This window comes from Sturnus vulgaris, chromosome 3, assembly GCF_052056855.1.
Source record: "Sturnus vulgaris isolate bStuVul1 chromosome 3, bStuVul1.hap1, whole genome shotgun sequence".
Classification (NCBI taxonomy): domain Eukaryota; kingdom Metazoa; phylum Chordata; class Aves; order Passeriformes; family Sturnidae; genus Sturnus; species Sturnus vulgaris.
Genome location: NC_142245.1, coordinates 78696074 through 78721207, shown reverse-complemented (window position 1 = coordinate 78721207; position 25134 = coordinate 78696074). Strand labels below are relative to the sequence as shown.

The 25134-nt window shown below is 40.1% G+C and overlaps 1 protein-coding gene across 9 annotated transcripts in view; it reads right to left on the bottom strand.

The window, feature by feature from the left end:
* Positions 1-6672, bottom strand: part of MAP3K7 (mitogen-activated protein kinase kinase kinase 7) — a 45732-nt gene extending 39060 nt beyond the window's left edge. For all 9 annotated transcript variants that reach the window (XM_088162040.1, XM_088162036.1, XM_014881442.2 and 6 more), the window contains exon 1: positions 6397-6672. In XM_088162040.1, the coding sequence (XP_088018166.1) occupies positions 6397-6486 (90 nt within the window). In that variant the 5' untranslated portion in view covers positions 6487-6672. The remainder of the gene's footprint in view (positions 1-6396) is intronic.
* Between the last annotated feature and the right edge of the window lie 18462 nt (positions 6673-25134).

The following is a 25134-nucleotide window of genomic DNA, read 5'->3' as shown; positions in this document are numbered from 1 at the left end:
TTCCATGTAAGGTAGCTCTGTATGCTGGATACCTACTGCTTTTCTTTCTAAAAAAAACTTGCTGGATATATAAGACAGCAATAAAATATAATAGCTCCCTGGTTAGCAGACATAGTATTCTTTGGAGACCTGACTTCATAATTTGCAATATCTACTGCATGACATGCTCATTTATGATATTGGGAAGCAAGACAAGAAGTTACAAAAATCCAACAACAGCAATGTAACAAAACCCGTGCTTCCAAAATGAAAACAGGCTTTAAGTTATCTTTAATATCTATGTTGCTTTGTTTACTTGGATATTTGCTAATGAAATGGTATGTATGCAAACTGAATGTTTGGGTCTCTCAAGCTCCAGACACTAAACAAGACAGAGTGGAAACAAATGTTCCATAACGCATTCTAAAAACACAAAAAAGAATCACATTTTAAAATTCAGTTGCTTCTACTCTCTCTATCAGAGCTCCAGCACTACCAATAAAGTATACTAATATTTTCAGTTTTTCACATATCTGCCTGTATGAAACATAGAGCAGAAATTTAAAAAAAAAAGTGCCAAAAGAAGCCATGAACAACAGTTTAGAGCTTCTAAAAATATATGCCTACACTTCGTATCATTCATTCAACTAGCCTCAAATTCCAGCTTTGGTTCCTCTGTGTGTGCTATGCTTTATTAAGTAGGTTGAAGCAAATCGGCCCTGTGCCACAAATGACTGCGGCCAATACCCTGGCAGCGCTTTTACGAAGGAGTTCAGATCTATCTGCCAATTCTTACAGCTATGTTCTTTGACTGGTTAAGTTTATTTGTACTAGTGTGAGCACAACTCTAAGTGTTGCTTTTCCCTTCTGGGATTCATACAGTAATGAATAAACCACCAAATCCTCTACACTCCCCCACCCCAAAACCCCCTGTAAGCAATCCTACTAATTTGAAGTAAACTAAGTAATTTAGTTTAGATTTCGTTTCAAAGTTTCAACTTAGAAGTTATGCAAAACAGCGTAGGGAAAAAAATATTTCTTCCTGAAAGAAACTGGTTATTAAAATCAACTTAGATTCTTAATAAATATAGGCAAGTTCTGCTAGACAAACTCATACAATTGGTCCCTATCCAGGGTTTCATCTGTTAGAGCTGTATAACACTGTACGGTTTTCATTCAGTGCCTTGTCTGTCTGAATTTAGTTATGAGAACGAATTCTCTTTTCAGCTTCTTTTTAACATATTTATGAAGAATCAAAGTATCATCTTACATGTTCCTGAAATTATAGAATGATAGAATGGTCTGGGTTGGAATGGAACCCTATATATCATCTAGTTCTAACCCTCTTGATATGGGCAGGGACACTTTCCACTAGACCAAGTTACTCAGAACCTCATCCAGCCAGCTCTTGAAAATTATGTTTCCAGAAATTCTTTCATTGCTCTGAACATGTAAAGAACCCTTCCTGCATTTTGATAGCTCAAGTCATTCCAAGAAATGCATGCATCTCAAATATAACACTTTATCAAGTTATACTTTCATTCTGGCTTATCACATACTGAAAAGCTTTTACACACTTATAGGGTTTTATACATCTGTCTCGAGAACTGAACTCGTTTTAATTACCAGCAATTTAAAAACATTAACAGAACAACTGTCTGATGCTCTGGTATGAATCAATTTGTTCTGTTGGAGCAGCCCAGAGAGTGGATTATTGTTTTAGAAACAAGATGTTGGGTAATGAGGCACTCAGGGTACAGGACTCTTAAAACGAGCTTTCTGTGCTGGCACTGTCTAAAATTACAGGTCTCTGGAAGAAAAACAAACCAAAAAACAAACAAGTATTCTGCAACCAGTAAAATACTGGTAACAATCTGCTGGGAACAAATAAGGGACATGTGGAACTTGCTCTATTGCTTTAGTTTTTTTTCTTAGGGAAAGGCACTAGACATAGAACTGTTTTTATCTCATAAATATGGATCCTGCTTTCATCACTGGAACAGGAAGATCTGTGATGTTTCTTTCCCATCTGTTCTTTACAAGAGCGAAGTATGAGTCTCTTTTACAGGACACAAACTGATGCACTGAATATATCTGCATGTATAGAAATGAGTGTAAAGTGTCACATTAAGAGTTTAACTAGCTTATTAGCCATCTTCTAACTCATTGCACAGTAAATTTCATCCACATGGAATTGGTGTTGCATAACTTCTGCTATAAATTCACACCCCAGCTGACACTTCAGCTATTTTCTTATGTAAATGAATGAAGAGAATCTTCCTTCCTACATTTAAGTAGTTATTTGAATTACTTCAGAAATGTATTTAGAGTAAAATCAGAGAAAATTCTGGCCTATGTTTTCACCATGTACTTATTTTTTGCCTTTGTTTTTGAATACCAGCTTTGCACCTTGAAGTCTTACTGAAAAAGGCTGAGAAATTTAACTGACTTCAAACGGATTTTTAACTAGCACCCTTAGTTCTTGAGAACCAATCCTTCTTTACTCATATGTTAGATACTCAAGAATGCTGTTCAGACCTCAAATCACATCTGGTTCTTCTCCAAATTTCTTCCAAATTTTCGGATTGGTATTCTACAACTGGGGATGATCACCCAGGACACAGAAACGATAGAGGTAGCAACAGCTCCATGTTCAACAGCAGCTTACACAAATGTGCTTTACCTTCTAATGGACATCATCAGTCACTGCATCTCACTAACTTTTAGAAAGTTAACTATATAAAAGGGAGCAAAACCAGTTGCTTTGTGGTATTGCTCATTCTCATGCCTCTGAACTGCTTTGCTCCAGAATTGGAAGGAACACATGTAGTTCTTAGTACACTACTCAGTTAATGAAATTAATCAACTATTTTTCAAATAGTTAGTTGCTGAGACCTTAAGTAAATTTTCTAAAATAAATATTTATAAAGCTTACCTCTTCATCTCAAGGAAAATATTACCCTAATTCTCTTAGAACTAACCACTCCCTAAATAGATTGCTGAAAATAAACTTCACAGTAAACTGCAATATACCAGTAGTACATTAAACAACAGTTTTCAAATAATTTACACTTTCAGACCATCCAAAAGTAACTTGCAACTATGCAAATATGGCATTAGCTTTTTAACTTGTCTACATCAGGCAGTGACTGGGCAGGGTTGCAGTAGGCATGACCAGACACGTACCTTTGGCTGTGCAATCCAAGGACACACACATCATGTGACGAAGAGGTCTGTGTTTTGCCCATGTATGGGACTGTTACCCAGTTACCTGGTATAGGAAAGCTTGTGGAATTTTCAGGAAAGAGTGGTAGACTCTTCCTGAGTAGGGAGTAGGCTGCCAGAACAATTAAAAACCAAGGTTAGTTTGTTGCTTAGATGTAGAAACTCCTCTGAGATGAAACGAGAGGAGTGTTGTTCTAGATTTAAAGATGAGATTTTAAAACAAGGCTATTAGGCTTTTTATTGTTGACTTGATTTCAGTTATATTAGATTTTATTTTTTCAGTTTCTAATGATTTGTCTATCCAATATTAAAAACTTAAAATGGCCATTTTCACAACTGAATACTTGCATAGTAAAATAGAGAGCACTTCTGCTCTGGGGAAGCACTTCTGAACACAAGTTTTATGTTGTTTTTCCCCTTCTAGTTTTGAAGATGCTCCTGCTGTGTCACATCAATTTTGATTTGACTCCAGCTCTTCCATAATAATTGCCTCTATGTTTTACTTCATTTTGAGCACTTGAAACAACAAAAAGGCAGACTGAAGCTGGATACATGTTTGGCTGGTAGGAAGCAACACTACAGTTAGTCATGTGCATGGTAGCTAAAGTGAAATACGGTTTTTATTGTTTTTATCTTAGTAGAGTTCAGACAAACCTAAACGAAAGTGCACTTATAGATCTTACATTTATTAGTAAGGTCTCTGGGCCTGCAAGTATTCCAGAACTTCAATATCTATTAATAAACTAGTGGCAGAGTGGGACTGCTATCTGCTGACAAGACAGCCTTGATAATACAACAGCAAAGCTATGATTATAAAAGCATTTGAGCTTCCAGTGTAGATCTCTTAACACTCCATTTTGAAACATTTGAAGTTTGCCAAGCATAAATATGACCATTTTGAGATATTACAGCCACTTAAAATCCTTGAAAACTTCTGATCCTCAAGTGAGAGCACAGAAAATCCTCAGTTAAGGATGTGTGTTTTGTTATGACTACGAAGTTGACTATTTGTGCTGAAACTGCATCATGAGTAAGAGGTCAACCCCCACAGCTCAGAAAAACAAGGTCTAAGTATGACTTCCAGTCTATCTGTTTTCCTGTAAAGTCTTATTTCTTGCTCTGTGCAATGACATTTAGACTGTGTTTAGCACCAGGGTATCCCCATTACTTGTAAGAACTTCTGGGAGGACAGGTACACTCAAAATGCTATGCCAGCTGTGACCAGATTTTTTCATGGGGACAACACTTTTATCAGAGTTCGCTTGCTTATACCACATGAGTTTTGTTATCTCTACAAAGATACTGTGTTGATAATAATGCAACAATTGCATTAAACAAATTTCTACTTAGGCATTGTCTCTAGATACATTTTTGTGCTTACAGTTCTGTTTCTGTGAGTGCCAGGCACATGTGTAGGACACACAAGCTCTGAGCACTAAACCTTAGAATGCTAAACTCTAGTTACACCACTTACACACTCTGCAGCTCCACATTTCCTATATGTAAAACAGCAATACAATCCTTGCTAACAAGCTCCCCAAGGATGTTCTGGGGATTAATGATTTGTATAGCACTTTATTCATTCAAAGGGCTGTGTCTAACACAGTAGATGTGATACTCACTTCTATGAGCCATCACTGGGCATCTTTTTACGATGGATAACACACAAACTTTCTTCATTGAGTGAGAAACGCTGTCTCTCCAGAAACAGTGATTTGACCCCAGCTATTAATAAGTGTTGCAAAAACAACAAAAATACCTTCACTTCAGAATAGTTACACACATAAAGGGAGGCGGAACAACTAGACTTAGAGAAATAAAAAAAATTATGATTGCCAAATTCATAGAAAGAGATAAAGGCAGTCTTTTGAAAGAGACTGTCTGCTGAAAATTTCTAGTGCCCAGTGCCTGCTATGGCGAAAGCCAAAGTTGGCACAATACTGCCTGAATACAGCAGAAAGTGCCCTTGTACTCCATGGAAACATTGTAGTTTTTCAGGTCCCTGAACTATCCCCAGGAGACCCAAGCCCAGTAGGAAAATTATGAACAAACCGGTATCTAGCAAACTAAAAACCTGAGACGCAGGTTGTCATACCTGTAAAAGCTACTACACAAAACTCCACTTCCACACAAACTTTTAAAGGAAAATAGGGTAACTATTACTGAAAAAGAAAGATGGTAATCTACAAATGAAAGCACAAAGACTGTTTCAACAGTCTTGGATACCTGTTAGGTCCAGACTCTACAAGCTGGTCTCATTAAATTCATTATGGATCTACATGAAGCAACTTCATTCCTGTAGAGAATTTAGCAGAGGACAAAGGAAAAAGCAGCAGCGATATTTTTGTGTAATTCTGAGAGTCAAACAACACTGTAGTAGATAGAAACTACTGAGCCCGTTACTAAAGCACGCAAGCCACCCTATATCACACTCACCCTACTTTCACAGGAACCTTAGAGAGATGAAAGGTACACCTGAAATAATTTCACTATGTGATTTTCACTGAAGAAAAACTTCCAACTTTTTTATACAGTAACTAATTGTCACTTCCTGGGTAACAGGCACAGGTCACATATGAAAAGTTACATATCCATGAGTGCAACATCACTACCCTATGTTAAGAAAAAAAAAAAAATCTGCTTATCCTTACAGCTTACAGACCTGTAAACTTAGCAAATCGTTAAGAGTAGTTATGATCATTATATATATATATATATATATATATACAGTGGCTCAGTTTGGTGGCAGAAGGTGAAAGCAGGGGCATAGAAAAATAGAGATCTGAAAGAAACATTAGAATTAACAGTTCCCTCTTGACAACTATACGAAAGTGGCTGGCAAAATGGGCGGCGAAACTTTAAAGTCCTGAATAAATCTATCCGGTTTAAATAAAACTCTTCAGTAAGGCATCCAGCAGCAGGGCCGGCTGAAGTAAGCTGGCACCTCCGCTCCCAGCCGGTTCGCCTTTGTTCGCTGGTGCCAGCCGCTGCAGCATCCACGGGAGCACAGAACCCCCGGTCAGGTACTCCGGGGGGGTCCCGGCATCCCGGTGCACCCGGGAAGCCTCCGCGGCCCCTTCCGCAGGGGAGGGACGGCGCCGGGGGGAGAACCCTGGGGCGCTCGGGGTCTGCGCGGCGGGGGCCATGCTGGCCGCGCCCGGGAGCGAGGGGGACGGCGGGACCCTCACTCACCTCTTCCACCTCAATCTCTTTGTAGTCGATTTCTTCGAAGTTGAGGACCGGGGGGGTTTCAATCATTTCAGCGGAGGCGGCAGCAGACATGCCTCCTCTTTCACCGCAGGGAGGAGAGGGGGCCGGGGCTACGCGAGGGTCCGACACCAGGCAGGCGAGGGCCGGGGCTACGCGGGGCTCGGCGGCGGTTCCTGGCGCAGGTCGGGGCGAGCCTGGCCGAGGCGCCGCCGCGGCCACATCCGCGGCGGCCTCGGGCCTCAGAGGCGGCGGGCACAGGCCCCGGCGCCGCCGCTGCGCATCCCGCGCCCTCCCGCACCCCCGCGGGGCGCCGCCGACTCCCTTAGGCCGCGGCCTCTGCGCAGCTCGGGACCGCCTCGGCCGCGCGTCCCCGGGCGAGAGAAGGCGGCGCCCCCGGGGCCGCAGCCGGGCTCCTCGGCCAGCCCCAGCGGCGGCAGCGGGAGAGGGGGCCGCGGCGGGGGTGGACGAGCCGCTCAGAGCCTCGCCGCGGCCGCCGCCGCTGACATCAGAGCCGCTTCCTGCTGCCCCGGCCGAGGAGGGAGGGACGGAGTGAGGGAGGGAGGGAGCGCCAGGCGGGGGCGGGCAGGGAAGCGCCGGCAGCAGCGGCCTCTCGGGCGGCCGCGGCGGGGCCACGGCCTGGCGGCGGCACCGCCTCCACCCCGCCCCGTCCCGCCGCCCGCCGCCGCCAGGGGGAGCAGCCGGGGCCCCGCGTCGGCCCCGCTTCCTGTTCCTGCCGCCAGCCGGGAGCCGCCGGCGGGGCGCGGAGCGGAACGGCGGGCACCGGGCACCGGGCACCGGGCCCGGCCGTGCGGCTCAGCTGGGGCTGGAGCGCAGATCCGGCGGGGCTCCCTAGCTGCCGGGCGTGGCCCTATCCCCATCCCGGGGCCGCGTGTTACCGCGAATGCGAAGGCGCCTTTTCCCTAAATAAATAAATAAATATATGCATATATTTCTCCAGGGCCTTGGGACGAGAGCAGCCCTTGTGCTCTTCAGCGGTGCTTTCTCAGGGGAAACCTGTATGTAGGGGGGTGGCTGTGGAGTGGAGGGTAATGGAGCAGTTGATGCAAACACACAGTAATATAGGGATAGGAGTCGGGAACGAACGTACACCTTTACCGCTCCCTCTCCAAAGGAGTCTTGACCCACTCTTTGACAGGACTGGTTCCTGCTCCTGCTTCTGCTTTTGGCTGGAGCACCCACCCCATTAGTGTTTTGGTGGTAAATATCTGAGATTGACGCTTCAGGGCAGTCCCTGGTGTGAAATTAATGCTGAGATGAGTGAATAGGGCTGCTGTGTTTCCCTGAAACAGCTGTGCTCCATTTTGATATGTTTAGCCTTCAGGCTATATATAAAAAGTTATGTTATTGTACAATACTATAAATAGTATGTAATTTTAGTAGATCTAGTAAGCTTTCCTAGATATTCCCCTGTTAGCATGCTAGTGAATGTTTGTACTTCACAAAGAAGTCTCATAAATACAGATAGATCTGGTTTACAGAGCTAGCCTGAGAAAGTCACTTAAACAGTTAACTAGGAAAAAAATATCAAGGATGAATATGGGCAGTGACCTAATCTTATGGCGGCTCAGCTGTTGTTAAAAAAGCCAAAGTGAAAGTACCTCTATCAGAGCTGCTGCACGTTGTGACAGGTTGCCATTATGGGTTGTTCACTCCCCTCCTGTATTTTTCTGTCAGCTTTGGTAATTTGTCCAGGATTTTCAGACGTACACCAGTCCAGAAATCCCAGCCAAACAGTCGCATGTTGACTCTGTTGCATGCAAGATGAAACTCATATGGATAGCTGGTTGGGTCGGTGCAATTATGTCACCCAAGAAATCTGCGTGTGCGTGGGGAGCAGACTTGTGTGCTGAATGTGCTTTCTGATTTTCTGATATGGTTTGGTCTAGAAAGATCTAAAGAGTTTTCTGTTAGGGGAAGTTTCCAGGTACCACAAAATCTGACTAATATCTGCTTCATCCAGCAGTGGGGTTATTCAGAGCCCCCATTCAGGTTGTTTATAGGTTTGGATGTTCATACTGACCCTGGCACCCTCTTTTACCCAGTGAAGAATTTGATTTTCATTTTCTCAAAAGCCACTATTAGTGTACATCTTGCTGTGACACAGTCATAAAGAACTGTGTTTATATCTGGACCTCACAACTTCTTACAGGAAAGTGTATCACTGGTGTACACAGCTGCTACTGTCTCAGCTGCTGAGTGTGCAATATATTGATTATTGGAAGATGAAGAATAAGGACTTCTGAGGTATTGAGAAAACTGCAAGTCCAATGAAAACCAGACTCCTTTCAGTCTGGTTCATACATCTTCATACTGGTTCATACTGCTGGATGTATTGCTTCAGTTCTCTAAACACTTGTAGATCAAGACAAGGAAAAGGCGTAAATGAAAAGTCAGGGAGGTGTGACAATCTATCACTGCTAGTCTTGATACCTAGTTGCAATCATGAGCCTGGTCTGAGGCCAAAAGCTTAAAATTTTGTTTCTTTTTGGACACATGCATTGGGGAAGGTGAACTACATCAGTACATTTTGGAAAGATGGCCAAGTGGGTGGTTGTGCTTTAGGGGACGGCAGTTGGTGATCTCTGATAAATGTAACTGAATATTTAGCTTTTTGTTATGTTTCACAGACCTCCGTTGAGGATATGTATCTAGCAAACGGCAGTTGCAGTCTTCTATTTTTCAGTGAAGAAATTTTTCTGTTACCTTTGTTATATTTTGTTGATGGGTATTAAGATAGCAGAGGAGAGCATTCCAATTATAGTTGCTTGTAAGGTTCATTTCCTTTCAGAAATTGATGTGGAATCATGTATCTCAAAAATAATGAGCGCTTTCTTTGTGAAGGCAGAGTCATCATCATTATCAAAATGTCGCTGCTGTGGAGATCTGGACGGGTTTTAAGGATGTGGTAATTTTGATATTACTTTTTTTTTCCCCCTCTTTCCTGACTGACACAGTCTTAATTAGTTACAATTAGCTATTTTGTGGACTGGGTATTGGTTGTACAGCCCCAAAATATTTATTCAACAAATACAGGAGAAAAAGGAAATGAAAAGCTGCACCTGCTGTGCTTGTCTTGGAGAGAAGCTGCTCTTGAGTTTAGAAGAAAAATCTAGAACATGGGAAGTCCATATTCTGGATCTCAGTAGTCTCTCTGTAACACTGGAAAGTGGTTACACTGCCTGGAAGGTGATCACTTAAAGATTGCTGGAAACATCTGGGTGCCATGGCCAAAGTGTGCACAAGCACTCAAACCTGAGACAGCTGCTGTGGAGCTCTTTGTCATGCCTGTCCTAAAGTATAGGGCTCTGTTTTTTCAGAAGAGACAGTCTGTTGCAAAATATAAACAAAATCCACCTGGACAGCTTAATAGACCTGAGATTTAGCCCTAAAATCTGCAAATCCTAATGAAAATTTATCCAATATGATATGGAATTGTACAGCTTAGAATTTGGACACAGCTTCATGAATACAGACAAAGGCACAGATATATTATCCTAGCTACCCTTCGTCTAGGTCCCTTAAAATTACTCTGACAATTTTTTACTAAGAGTGAACAAGCAATATTTTCCACTAAGTTAATTTAGAAAAAGCTAAGTGATTTCCTCTTTCAAAAGACTTTAACTTGTGTTGTTTTTTCAGTATATACAATGTTTTTAAAGTTGGTTAAAATATCTCACTTTAGGCGATTGAAAATTGATACTAGAAAACAGTGGTGAAGCATACTGAATGGTATTTACAACTGGAATGCCTATAACAAAAAAAAAAAGTTCCCTTCTAGATTAAGCACAGGAATATGTTTCTGCCAAGTCTGACTATTTTGTCCCTGTTAAATATTGTCCTGTAAATATGAAGTTATTTCTGTTTGTGGGAACCCTCTGTGATTAAAGAGCAGGTTCCTGGTGACAGTAGTAGGGAGAACACTGTGAAACACACGTGCCCCACAGATTAATGTCCCAGCTGGGAGGCACCCCAGAGGAGCCTGCTGCTTGTTCCGGTGCAGGTACAGTGGAAATATCTCATGAGGACAAATCACTGTGATGATATTGAGAGATTTCTGTTTCTCAGCATGGCAGAGTTGTTGCCTAATCCACTCTTCTCAAGCCAACTCCTGTTGGAGTCAGTAAGTCAGGAGTTTCTCTGAATCCTTCAGGAAGAGATCAGAATGCAGGGATTGAGTTAAAGCCTTTGGATAGATTAAAGTATGTTAAGCCTCTCACACTAAGGCAGAGGTGAAGGCTTAGGTTGTAGCATGAGGGAGCAAGTAAGTGAGTAGAAGGAATGAGTGAGTAGATGGAGTGAGCAAGTAAGTAAGTAAATGGAATAAGTTTTAAGTGCTTTTAGTAAGTAAAAGGTCTTAGATGCCAGAGAACTAGTACATGTTCTAGTGGAGGTTGAAAAACATACTAGTGTTTCCTTCGAGGCTCCAAGAAACTAGCTTCAGACATAACAGAGTTTAGAATATTGCTTACATTTTTCAGTTTTTCAGAACAAGATATGCCATGAACGTAGTCTATACGTAGCCTGGCGTGCTAAGAAACCAGAATTCTAATAGGTTAAGGAGTAGTGGTCCGAATTTATATCTTAGCTAGTTGGAAAGTTTCTATAAAAGAACATGCATTAGGGAGAGCTGGGGCTCTATGCCATGGCTTTATGCCATTGCATTTAGCCACTGCAGTTTTGCCATTGCTTTATGCCATTGCTTTTGCTTTGCTTTTGTTCCTGCACTCTCTCTGCCATCATCAACACCCAAGAAGAAGATAGGAGCTGCCCAGCTTCACCGGCCCTGCTGGGACCACAGGGAGCTTCTGCTTCTGTTTAGGACTCTAAGCCAAAACTCAACATGGACTTTGCTGTCTGTGACTTTTGCTGTTGAGACTGATGTACTTCTGCAATAAATATAATAACTATTAACTTGCTTGGCTTTTGAAGAAAATAACCTGACAGTGTGGGTGCCTAAGAGCACTCGGAGGTCCAAAACCTCACAAACTCCTATGACTTGTACATTAGTGTTTCCCAAGAGCAGGTTGCAATATTGTGTGTGTCAGATTCCACTTTGAATCTCGATGATTTCTTCAATTACGTCCTGCATTAATGATTTGCAAAGTCTTGGAAAACAGCACAAGGGTGTCTTCTGCCAAATACACTGAGATAGGAGCCCCAGCCTGCTTCATGTATTTTTATTGTTTCTTTTGCTTTCTGGGAAGACTTCCCCACAGTATGTAAAATCTTCTAAATAGCTATTAATTCCTTCAGTGATGGTGTTTCCTATTATTTGTGATAAAATACATACATAAAAAAACTCCCAGCAAATCCTAAGAAAGCCTTGCAAAATAAATGCATGAACTGCTTTGCTAAATAGCAAACTCAGTTGTATGCAAGAAATTATATTCATTTTGGTAAAAGGAAAAGTTTTATTGTATGATTATTACAGAAACTCAAATGATCACCATTGTTTCTGAACCTTATTTTATCTCCTAAATTTATCTCCCAGAGTTTTCCAGCAGTCTAAACTACCAAGAGAGCCAAGAAAGACAAGTAATACAGCCACTGTGCAGTAAGGGCAAAGTAAAGGTGAGAGACTATCTAGTTTCAGTCCTGCAACCAAACACATTTTCTTTGTTGCAGCTATCAGCAGCTGGGCTTGGCTAAATGGCCAGGGGGAAAAGTAACAAATTTAGAAAGGAGAAGAAGGAGACAGATGGGTGTAGACTGGCTGATCTTGAACTGAGAGGTCTAAAAGATATAGTACATGAAATTGCTGGTAGAAGATGTGTTAGAAAGAGGCGTAAATGAAGGTAGCCATAAAGTAGCAAAGGTATTTTAGAAAGATGCAAAAACAGATCCAGACATCTAAGTGTCTTTTGCTCTGCTCTCAGTAGGCTTTAAAGTAAAATGTGATGGAGAGAATAATAAAGAGCATGGAGGTAAATGGAATGAAATGTCACATCTTTTTAATCAAAGGTAGATTATCTCAGATTAACAAAAGATCATTTGTGATATATTCAGGGATATTTTTAGGCAAGCAGAATGGGTAGAACTATTCTATCTTGAATATATTTGATATATTGCCTTGTGGGAAATCATTGATTAATCTGGACATGATAAGAATCATTAGAAGAAATGAAAGTTGGGAAAGAAAGTAGGGGAGTGGTTAGGACACAGTAGAGATATCAAAAGGGAGGTATTGGAATGAACTTACTAATACATTTTTTTCAGGATTGAATTTTGAGGGAAAGCTTCTTAGTAATTTCATTGACAGTGCTGATAAGAGAATTAAGAGTATGACAGTGATTCTGAAGACGCAAGTTTAGACAGCATAGTTAATGGAGAGAAGGATAAGAATATCGAATGGGAAAAATTAGATGACTCCAAGGATAAGAGAAATAAAGTGGCTAGTATTTAAAATATTACAGTGCACATTCATGATTCAATTTGAGAACTCATAACACCTTGTTATCCTGTAAAAGACTTATGAAGAAGAGGTGAAGAAGACTGCAACTTATATGTTTTAACTAGTTTTAGGAGGACTGTGAGTCTTGTAGGTAATGCACTTAGAAAATGTGCAAGCTTATATATCCCGTATGATATATCCAATAAAGCTATAAAAGTTTATGCAGACCTCATCTGAAAGGCTCTACTGTGCTGAAGAAAAATGAATTGAGACCTAACTAGTTGCAGAGAAAAGCTACAAAGATGGTCAAGATAAGAGAGGGCTTACCACAGAAGGGAATATAAAACAACTTGGCATGTTTAATCTTGTGAAACAAAGACAGAGAGGATATATGTTGCCTCTGTTTAAAGAGATTGGAAAGATAAAGATATTGTGAAGTTAAACAGTACTGATGGAAAGTGATATTCAAGTAAAAGGAAACTCCTTTTTGCACAAGAACCCCATTAATGCATGCAGATTGGAGACCTGTAAATATTCCCTGCAACTGGGGCAAGTCACTTCACTGGATGGTCCTGATAAGTGAAATAATTTATTTGTCATAGCTCTCTGTGAAAGCAAAGTATTGTATTCATTTCCTAAGGAGGTATGTTCTAATAATATGTTGAATAAAAATGTGCTATTAAAAGTGTAAATAATGTAACAAATTCTTAGCATGGTATTTCTTTACCTGAGTACAGATTGAAATGAGCTGTATATTCTTAAGTTAGAATTGCATTGAATAGTATGAGTAAGGCAGCATTCTAAAGAAGGAAGTGAAATTGGAAGTGGGAGAAATTTGTAGTATTTTATTTCTTGGAGAAGTAATATTATCTTTCATATTTTAAAGCTTCTAACTCATGAATCAGAGCATGTGAAGGGAATTGTTGTAGGTGTGATTTTTAAACAATATTGGGAAAGGGAGTTTACAGCCTTGTATATTTTATACAAGACACATCATTGTGGAGTATCACAAAGCATGGGAACAGTGACTGGAAATAAGAGGGGAAACTGTTCATGATCTTCATCAATAATGGGGATTAAAATATGTAGTCTGAGAGCACATACACTAAGGCTCCTGTGTATGAGGAACTTACCTTCAAAGTTTTTCTTCTAGAAGATCTGTTCTGCTATTTACATGGGAAACAGGAATAGATGCTCAGTGTGCTTACTTTCTGGTTTCATACCAGCTGGAACTGACAGAAACAAGGAACATGTAGAGCTCTCAGTCAAATGGAGAACTTGCGAATGAGGAAAGTCTGAAGCAGTTAGTCCTTTTCTCCCTGAGAAGGCTCAAGAGAGAATCACATCACAAGTATTCTAGTACTTAATGGGCTTCTCCAGAGACGATGGAGTCTCTATAGGGAAGAAAAGGTGTAATGGGTGCTGGTTGTGCCAGGCTTCATCTTGAAAAAGAGATAATTTTTTTTTACAGTGAGAATAACCATTGCCTAGAACAACATATTCAGGTTCATGGTGAAGTTCCCTTCACTGAATGTTTTCAAGACACAACTGGACAAGGTGCTGGATAATCTCATCTAGCCTCCCTTTCCCACACAAGGTTGGATGAGATAATCTTTCAAGGCTCCTTCTAACCCTGGCTGTACTATGTTCCTAGGAATATGCTAGCAGGCTGGAAACATCTCACAGAAGGTGCCCTGATTCTTGTTTGGTTTGCAATAACCAATGACATGAATGTGGAACATGGACCTGCAGCTCCATCCTGGCTGGATGCATAGGCATGTCCTCTGAGTGGCTCTGCTGTCTTGTTGCATATGGATGTGTTTGGAAAACAGCCTGTGAATGCACATGGAGGACCCAAAGATGCCATCAGATAATCATATTTCTAATTGATATGTGGGTCACATGTTATGTATGCTGAAAGTCAGTGCTCTGTAATGTAAAATAAAAATCAGAAAGATCTGGTTCTTTTGAAGAGGTACTTGTTAACATGCTTTGCCATGCATCATTAGGATGGTATTTCTTTCTCGAAGGCATCTTTTAAAAATGATCAGTCAAAATCATCTGTAATCAAGACAACACATTTCTATCAGTGGAAGAATAAAGCCAATATAATTATAGGAGAAGGAAGTAAACCGTTTATATCATTGTATCACTTGTTTGGTAAAGAAATACAGTCATTGTCTTCTGTTTTATACATGATGCTCCCAATTAAGTGGCACCATATAGGAACAAAAGTCACATTAAATATGGAAGTGATAAATCACCAAAATTCTTTATGTTTCCTCTAGAAGCTTCTAGTCCTGTTAAATAAGGCAGCCCTCTTCAGGCTGTTACTGTAGCTGTTGCTTCAACAGATCAATGTAATAGATGTGACGAGCCAGTTAACTTGCTAAGGACTAGCTTTTGGCATCATCTCAGCATTTCATTGTCTAATTCCTTTACCTTGATGAGACCTGGAGACGTGTGCCCTCTTGGGAATCTCAATCTGTGTCCTTTGTCCTTACTCATGAAGAGGAAGGAAAATGAACTTTTGTAAAAAAGAATAAATACATAGATCTTATGGATTTATGGTGGAAAACTCAAAACATAGCTTCAAAGGTAGCCTGAAATGGTAACTTCAGGACTTGCATATTTTTTATCTGAGAATGTCTATGAGTCTCCTAGACTACGGGGCATACATGGCTAGTGGCACGGCAGGTCCTCCAGGTTCAATATGCCTTCTAGAAAGACATCTACTTCTGGGATATGTGCCAGATCCACTGTAATGGAGACTGGGAATGTGGAGATTGAACTTGGGGAATTTGTGTGATGTCATGACTTTAGGGTGCTGGTTTGTGGAGGTGGAGAACATATTGAGGGGGAGGCATATTTTTTTGTCTTTCTGGCAAATTAAATGCATGTTTGGAGAAGAGGGGTGCTGCCCTCACTGGGAAGTGATCCTAAAAGAGCAGCTGGGTGCAGAGGCACTGTTCATGCATATGAACTGTCCCAAGAAATCAGACCTTGGTTGCTGGTACTGCCACCATTAATGGCATCTGAGCTGACTGGTATACTGGAATAATGCATGAATTATAGGCCAGATCACATTATACAAATCATATGTACAACATACAATCCAGACAACAACCAACAATGCTAATATTATCAGCATGCAAAAATAGGGAGAAAGTCTATAATCTTTACATTGCCTTTCAGTTTAATCTCATCAAAGTGTGATTTCATGAAAGTTAGATGGTTTCAAAGTGCCTTCTTTGATCAGTAATGAGAGACAGGCATCTTCAGAGGGCACTTCTTCCCAATATGTTAGGATATGACGAATTACTCTTTGGAGATGTCTTTTCCTCTACTGCAAGCCCCCGTAACAAACTTCAATTAGACTTGGTTCGGCTTCTTAGTGACTTTGAAGGCCCCCAGGGATTGTGTGACCTCTGCATGGGAGCTGGTAAATGTGATGCAGGTCATGAACTGAAGGTCCAGGAAGCATATTCTGGGGAATCTGAGATGATGTTAGATTGGTATGTATGGACAGTTGGGCTGCTGACCCAATTTATTAACTTAAAGTAAGGTGAGGGGAATGCCACCATTGGGATCTGACCCCGGCCCAGCTAAAGCCAGTATCAGTCTTAGTAGAATAGCTGTACATGGATGAGTTCTCAAACTCTAGAGGTCCAAATGTCACAACCTAACTCTGTGTGAAGAGTAAACCTGAATACAATTTTGTTTAGTTTCTTGTGAGTTTGTTCCTGCACCATTCCCATCAACGGCAGGTTCTCCACAGCAAGAAGACAAGCAAGTTTAAAGTTCATTTTTGTGTTGAAAGAAAATATAAAATAGCCCAACAAAATCCCCAAAAGAATACTCCCCTCCCCATTTCCCACCCATGCCATTGGTCAACGTACAAACAACTTGGGAAAGAAAGTACTGGTTCCTCTGCTTTATTAGGGACATTAAATTCAGAGATGTCTATAAGAAGTTATATTTGGAAGGGTGAAAATTGCATTTAATACAACTCTTAAAATATGATGGCTGGGCAACTATTTCTTCTGACAACCAGCAATTACTTAATCATACAAATTTCTTTCAGTATGTGAAAGAAATGGAGAAAAGCAGATGAAAATTCCCTTTGGGGATCTGAGGATTTGATAACCTTATTTCTTCAGCTGTAGTCTGGAATATTACTGTCTCTAATATCTATATCAGTTGCAGAAAAGCAATAAAAAAAGTTATCTCAAAGATCCTGGCATTAGTTTACTTGTGTCATAGCCTTTAACTTTATGAAGCATTTTGTGTGGGTGGAATTTGACATGCCTGATGCAATTGTTCTCTTGATTCAGTGTTACTAGAGAAATAAATCTGAAGTAAATGGAAGTCAAGTACAGAATGCAAGAAAATGTAAAAGGAGACATTTTTCTTCCAGGAAGTTTTTACAGTAGACTTCTGAAAGATTTCATCAGGAACATGGATTCTTCAAAAAGAGTGATTTGACACTGGAAGAAATCATGTATTGCATGCATTGCTGATATCTGGGTCTGTTTCATTTGTCTTAGTTATACTTTTATGTTTATATGATGGGTATTTCCTGATACTGTGCAGTGCAAGAAATCAATACTGAAACCATTTTTATTTCCCCACAAGGTGGTACTGTGGTACTGACTATGCAGCTCTTGTTTTGGCTATAGCTAATGTATATCTGTACCCCCTTCTGCACATGTTTTAAAGACAGATTTTTGTTTGTAAAGAAGAAAGTTTTAGTGTTAAAATCAAATGTCGTTGCACGATGTTCTTAAGACTCTTTTTTTATGTGCTTTTTTCCAACTTTTTTTCTCATTAAAAATAAATTTTATTGCAAGCTGTGATTGTCAGAAAGTCTCCATTATTGTTGTTTTGACTTTTTCGTCTTTTATTGCATTAAAAAATTTGAGCTCTGTTTCAGACTTCTCTATTTTCTAACTAAAACAATACCTGTTGTAAGTTTGTTCAGAAATTAATCTATTTTTTCCCTCCTAAAAAAAAGATCTAACCACTGTCAAGTACAGGAACAAAACATAATTAATCGTCTTAATCAATCTCAGTTGCAGTACATGGGGTTATTCCAGTTGCTTGCAGCTGTCTGTAGGATCTGTTGTGAACAGCTCTATGTGTTTGTACCCCACCATCTCATTTGATAACTTTTCCATGGTAATGTCTATACTTTCTATACTTCTACACTACTGTAGTTTGTAGTTTATAGTTTACATTAGAAAGTGGAATAAGGCTAGGGGAGACCTGACCCTGGCCTGGTCTGGGGGTCAGCATCCTGCTAAATGGTCAGCATAGTCCTTGGCAGGGCTAAGGACTCCCCAGACAGAGTTTATCAGGTTTTGGCTGTAGCCTGTACTTTACATGGAAGAGAGTTCAGCTCTATTGATATGTGCTGTGCAGGGTTTATTGGTCTCAAGAGCAGAGGACAAGCCTTGGTCCATTTCATTCACCAGTATCAATGTATCCACAGGGATCCAGTGAATAATCCTTATGCTCAAAGCTAAGGGTGGACTCAGGTAGGTTTTTGCTCAAACATAAACTGCTGTTTGTATGGCCCAACTTTTCACCCATTGTGTTTCTCTGCATGGCTGTTTCTGTTCAGCCCTTGTGCCTGGATATACCATAGGCAGCTTGATAAAGCAGTTACCCTACAGAGGCTGGTTGTACAAGTTATCAAGTGTCTTGCACAATCTGTACTTAAAAGCAGGAAGGAACATCAAAATGTGCTCCAGTTATATAAAATAATAAAAAAAATTAATACATATGGAGGCTTACATTTAATTATTATTAAATGGTCTCTCTCTGTCTTATTTAGTGATATCTAAGAGCTTTCAAGGAATAAGTTACTTATTTTTCTCTGGAATTTCTGTATATTCTTCATGAATGGATGAAATACACTGGAGAGCTGAGTGTGGCTATTACCTTTCAAATCTTTCTTTCAAACACCATCCCACTTGAAGTTTTTGTGCTCCATGGCAGGCCAGGGACAACAGCATGGATCAAGAAAGTGAGAGAACCCAAGCAAGTTAAAAGGGGGTGTAACCCTGTGGCACCATACAGTCTGTATGGAGGCAGAATGAATGGCTTGAATCCACAAGCAGGACTTGTCAACGTTCACAACTTGCCCTTCATGGCTTCTAGGTCAGACGATAGAACTGGTCCTGCTTCGGTGAAAATAGGACAGTAGATACTCCTCTTTACGGAATGTGTGACTTTCCAGCATTGAGATGAGGGTGTGAGAGGCACAGGAGTACCAGATTAAGCTAAAAGAACTGAAGGGACATTGGTCTCCCAGCAAGCCGTGCTTGCAAAGTAGATCTGTGGGGTCTGTTACCAGTATTATGGGCATAATATTGCACCAGAAGTAACATGAGAGCAGGATAGGAAGAGGCACTTCTGCTCAGACATTCTGTACATTTACAAATAGGCACCCTTTCTTTACGTATCAGATCCCAAGCAAAGAATTTTTCTATGATTGTATCTTCTCAAAGCATTAAGTTATGGTCTATTAAATGTCTGTATACCCTACTTGGAAAATGACCTATCAGCATTTTCAGGTTTTGGCTCTGCTTTTAAACAATCTCCATCTACTATTGTTGATAAAAGCTTCTTTCTTCCTATTTTTCCTTATCACAAAGAGGTTACCTGAATCCTGTGACTTTCCTACAAATGTGCATACTTAAAATAACACTTTTTGTGGGTTTTTTTTTTAGATTTTAATTTTTTCTTGATGGAGATAATAGTATTAATTCTTCATGAGAGAAAATATATCCAGTGTCCTGGGAAAAGTGTTCTGGACCTGGTAGCAATGTCTCAAATGTACTTGAATGAGATCTAACAAGAATAAGCATGTGTCTTAGCCAGGCTCCTGAGACTGCAGGATGGGAGAAATATGCTCGAAGGAATCACACTGAAGTGGTTCGCTGGTAGTATACAGATAGGATTGCTGGTAGGGATATTTAATAACATGGGTATGGTTCTTGTTTCCAGGACTTAGAGTTCATAAAGAACAGGTGAAAAGAGATTAAATGCTTCTCCGACATCATTTTTCTATGTCAGAATTTGCTGTCAGTGCCACAAGTCATCTTTGCAGGGGGAAAAGTGAGCTACATAGCTACAAGCAGGAAAGGGAGGTGTGCCTATGCCTTATAACCTGAGAATCTTGTTTCCCATGACACTAGATCCCAGTAACAGTATTTCTTTGTTATAGAAATGCACTTCAGAGATTGAATCAAAGCCATACAAAACAATTTATGAATCCTACTTCTGAAAGCAGAGGAATATCACACAAAGAGTAGCAGATGTTGAAAATATTTGCCCTCTGGCTTCCAGTTTTGGTTTCTATTCCTAAATGGTCCTTTTCTTAAGCCTAAGAAAACTATTAAGCTGGACTCACACCTGCACAGGCCAGACTCAGCTCATATGCACTCTGAAACATCTGCAAACTCTGATGTAAAACAACCAGAAACGCCATGTTTTATGAGCCATTTGGCTTTAGAGAACCTCTACTAAAATGCAGCTTTCGTATTATGGAAAGAAGTTGAAGGGTTGCCAGTTGGAGATGACCACCAAAGGGGACAGCAGGATCAAGATGCAAGAAATCTCTAAATAACGTATTTCAGAGGGAATAGATCCAATAAAATGACCTTTGGAAAGTCACTTATTCTCCTGTAATTTCTTTGTCAGTTGCTTTCACCAAGTCGACAGGATGCTCCAGGGTGAAGTAGCTGACCTTCAAAGCTTGGGAATCCTTGTACTTTCCTCTTCTGCTTTTATAATTTTTTGGAAGAATTCAAACATATATCAAGTCACCCTCTGAAGAATGGATTCTGGTTTATCTAATAAATGATAGAAATTGCTGGTCTGTTCTATCTGGAAATGGAAAAGACCTCAGATAAAAGCCTCTCTTTATTAAGGAGCCAAAAACATTTTAGATCTCATTTGGCCTTCATGCCCTACTCATTCCTTGTTTTATCTCGTGGTGCTTTGCTGATACTGATATTATCCTTCTCACCTACTCTAAACGTATAATATTAATTCTGCATTGTCTTTCTACCTCCAGCCCTTTTAATAGTTAGCTCCTTAAAACCCTGTAAGGCTAATTATCCTATGATCACTCTGTGTTTCTCACCTGAGCAGGCACAAATCCCTCTAAATCCACTTGCTCCATTTATTCCCTTGCCTTCTTTTTTTCTTCTTGTTGCTCTTTAGAATTTGGATCCCTTTTCCAATATCAGGAAAACCTTTATGTCCTCATCTTCTAAGTATTTTTTTCCTATTCTTCAGGAAGCAAAAAAATCCAAGAAAGAGGTGAATAGACATGGAATTGAATTGCACCTATGAGGTGGGTTCAAGACCTAGGTAGAAATATTTCAGTGAATGTCCATTTTGACATTTCAGGCCGTTTTTGGCATCATATGGAATGGTTGTCCTAGATTATTTTAATGATTATAATCACTGGTTTAAAAATCTATGTGTTCTTCTTTAAAGACTCAACTCATCACTTGAAACAATTACTTCTCTCTTTCTCTCTTCATTAGTAATCCCCTCACATGCTCTTTGTTACAGTGTTGTTTCATCTCGTGTTTGTTTGTCCTAACTAATTTAGATATTAAGTCCTTGGTGACTGACAATGTATCTATCTATGCAAAGCACACTTAAATAAATAAATTTAATAATAATTAATAATAAGTATGCCAGCTGAAAGCTGTGCATCTGAGCTAGCAAGGACGACACTGACACTGATGAATTTGGTTTCAGGAGCAATGCTTGCTGTTCCTCTGCCTTGGCTCTTTGGGAAGAGCTGTTAATGGCTGTTGTGCTCTGAGGGCTGCCAGGTCCCCCTCTTACAGTCCTCTCCACCAGAGAGTCACTCTGCCTTGCCCCTCATCACTCGGCAATTTGAAATCCAGCCTTGGAGCTAACACTCTCCTATAGGTGATTGAAAAACAAAAGGAAAGTATGGAATCTGTTTTGGGGGAGATGATCCTTGCAAATTCCCCAAAGTCTCTGTGCACAACTAGTTTCAGTATTTCACTTATAGACAGTAAAATTTTTGCATCTTTGTTCTTTGTGTGGAAATTTTCTTTTTCTCTTTCTTTCTCCCCTTCCCTCTTTGCCTTTTTATGTGTGAAAGATTTGCAAAGCAAGTTAGCACTTTTGTGAAACAGGCTCTGTAAGCACTTGGACAGAATCATTAAAACTGGCAGGAACGAATTCTTGCGGTGTGTCCTAACAGTTGTCTAAGCTCAAACAGGATTTAATCTGTTATTCCTGGTGGGCACTACCTTGTAGGAAAATAATATTATTACAGATATAATCTTTCGCTTAGTAATAAACCTCAGGAGTGGTCTGGTGGAGAAGGGGGACAAGTGAGCCTTTCCTAAGCAGAAGTAAACTGGGGAAAATCGATCCTTCATGTGTCTGCCTGAGAATTTTTGACTTCTGATGGAAGCAAGTTATTCACAGCATACATTGCCATTTTATTTAATTATGAATAGAATAAATTCTTTGCATATACTTTCTCTAGTCCATTCCAGAGCTCTAACTGCAATAAACATCAGGAAAAGAGTAGCTGAATAATAAGTAGCAAAGGAAAAAGAAATACTGTAATTTCTGTTATTATTAATCCATCTGAAGATGACAGTTTTTGTCAGAGATGGCAACATCTAGAATGTGTTCACTGTGATAGCAGTTTTACTGTTATCAAAATCCTGTAGTATTTAATGCCACAATTAACATTTGTTCTGCCAGTTCACCCCTGGGGAAAAGAGGCGAATGTTCATGAGCTTTGTTTTTTGTAGAATCTTTTTTTCTTAAGGTAAGTATAAAGTATGCTTTGGAGGAAATGGTGGAATTCAGGAACTTCAAATTAGACCACAAAGCAGTTATTTTTCAGGCAAATAACTTTTCTTCTTTCACTATAAGGCTTCATTGTGACAGAACTTTGTGAGGTCCCAGGAGTACTTCGAATATAAACACTGCAATCTTGAGCTTAATTCAATATTTTGTGGAGTCAGTGGAGAAAGTAATATAATTTGTTCACTGTAATCAGCTCGTAGGTATCTCTGAAGGTCTGATTACTTCATGTTCAAATAAAATGCACTGGTACAATCCATATGGGAGTTGATGATGGCATATATAACTAAGCTGGACTTGCTTAGGATGGAGTTTTTAACCAATCAGAGATAAAAGAAAGCATTATCGATGGATATGGCTTCTTGGGAGCTTGGTGTGAGTGAGAAATCCAAACCTAAACTAAATACTGTGGTCATGCAGTGTCAAAAAAAGGTTATTGCGTAGTAACTAAAACTTTTTGAAGTCTGCTGCAGAGCCTTCATAATAATTCTCTGTGTCTCACAGGTTTCAGATTGTCCAGTCACTTTTCAAATACAAGCTATTTTGGGCTTGTGGGGGTGAGAGGCCAATATATTTGCCTTGCCCATTCCCCAGCATTTTCCTTAACAACAGCAGAGGCACGGCCACTTGTGGCATCTTTTCCACTTTGCTATGGTGTGTGACCCATTAGCAGTTTGGGGTTGCTCTCGGTGGGCTCAGCCACCACGAAGCTGCAGCCATGATTTGAGCAACAGTGGTGGATAGTGAAGTGGATGTCGTGGGGATAGTGATATAGTGGGATAGTGAAGGCTGCACTGTGCTGTGTGCTGCTGCTGGATTATTGCCCCTATTGTCTGATCCAACTATTTCATGGCAGCATGTAGATGCTAACAAAGCCTTGAGAGAGAATTGTTTCCTGCAGAGCTCTGTCTTTTAAGGATTCAGTTGAAGGATAAGAATTGTTCTCATTGGTACTTGTTAGGTGCTTCTAACCTTGAATAAGCAATGCTTTAGCCTATTGTTCATGACTTTTCTTCTAGGCAGGACCACAATACCAGTAAGACTTTTTAACATGTTAAATTTGCAGTTTATCCCAGGTTCTGATATTCACTGTATTGAAGATCCCCTGAGCTTTATGTGAAGAAGAGAAAGGCTACATAATGGTCGTCTAATTTTTGTTCCTTTTGACAGCTAAATACCAAGTCATTGTGAGTAAGACTCATCTGTCCAAGCACAGCTGTCTGTAACTGAGCTAATTGTCTTTCTTCAGTAATTAATGAAGAAAACTAGGCACTTCTGGGATGCAATTTGTTTCATACCAGAGGAGACACCTCAAAAATACAAGAGGTCTTATGACTTCTAGTTTCAAAAACTGTGACCTAATTAGATCACTATAATTAGTTCAGGCCATGGGACAGGCTGCTAAGGCTTAGGGGACAACAGATAACAATTTATAGCTTTACTTGTTAAGAGGAATCCTAGTAATCAATATTTCCACATTTTCAAATGCTTTACAGGAATTGTATTTCTCATAATTTCTGTCCTTTTTTTCTTTAGAAAAAAGCAGGGACAGGATTTCTTTCTTTACAATTCAAATGTGACTTCCATCCATATTTTGAAAAGGCAATTCTACCCAGGGATCCCTCAGAATGAATGAGCTGAAACTGAAAGGTTTGTGTGACTCAGACAAATGCAATGGGCTCAAGACAGGACTAACTGGATGCTATTTTATGAGTAATTCAGGACGTCAGAATAAATCATTTGGTAGTCCCTTCTAGCCTTAAAATCTATCAAAAAACCTGAAGAAGTTCAATAAAAATGTATTAGTGTTTTACAGAAATTACTTTAAACCTCTAAGAATTAATAGCCATTAATAGTATTTTTATGATGTTTTCACTATATATTTCTAGTGCAACAAATCCTATAGAGAGGGTTCTTTCCTTTTTTAGTCGATGATGTGTTGGGGAAAAAAAAGTCCTCATTTGAACGGTCAGCCCTGGCATAGCAAAAAAGCTTGTTTCCTAGGATGGATGCCTCATATGCATTTGCAAGTAGGAAGAACAGTAATTTAGAAATGAGAGAGGGGATCTCATTTTATCGTGAATTTTCAAAGCATCACTCTGTGTATCATTTAGACAACCTTTGGCTCTGACTGCTGAGTACAAATGCATCAGCCAGTGTGTGTGGGCAGTGTGAATCATTCAATTTTCCTACTATATAATAATAAAAAAACAAATGGTGGTGAAGCCAGCATTTAGGTCTAGAGAAGGAAGCTGTGATAATGCCATGAATCCTTGCACTCAGGGATCAACAGTGATGGCATACAAAGCAGGCATAATGACAGGCAGATTTTTGCTTAACGGGTGTTGATCTGAGCCACAGGCACATTTATCCAATCTTGTTTTTATCTTGCTGCTCCTGCACCCTGACTAATACCTTTAAGAAAAAGA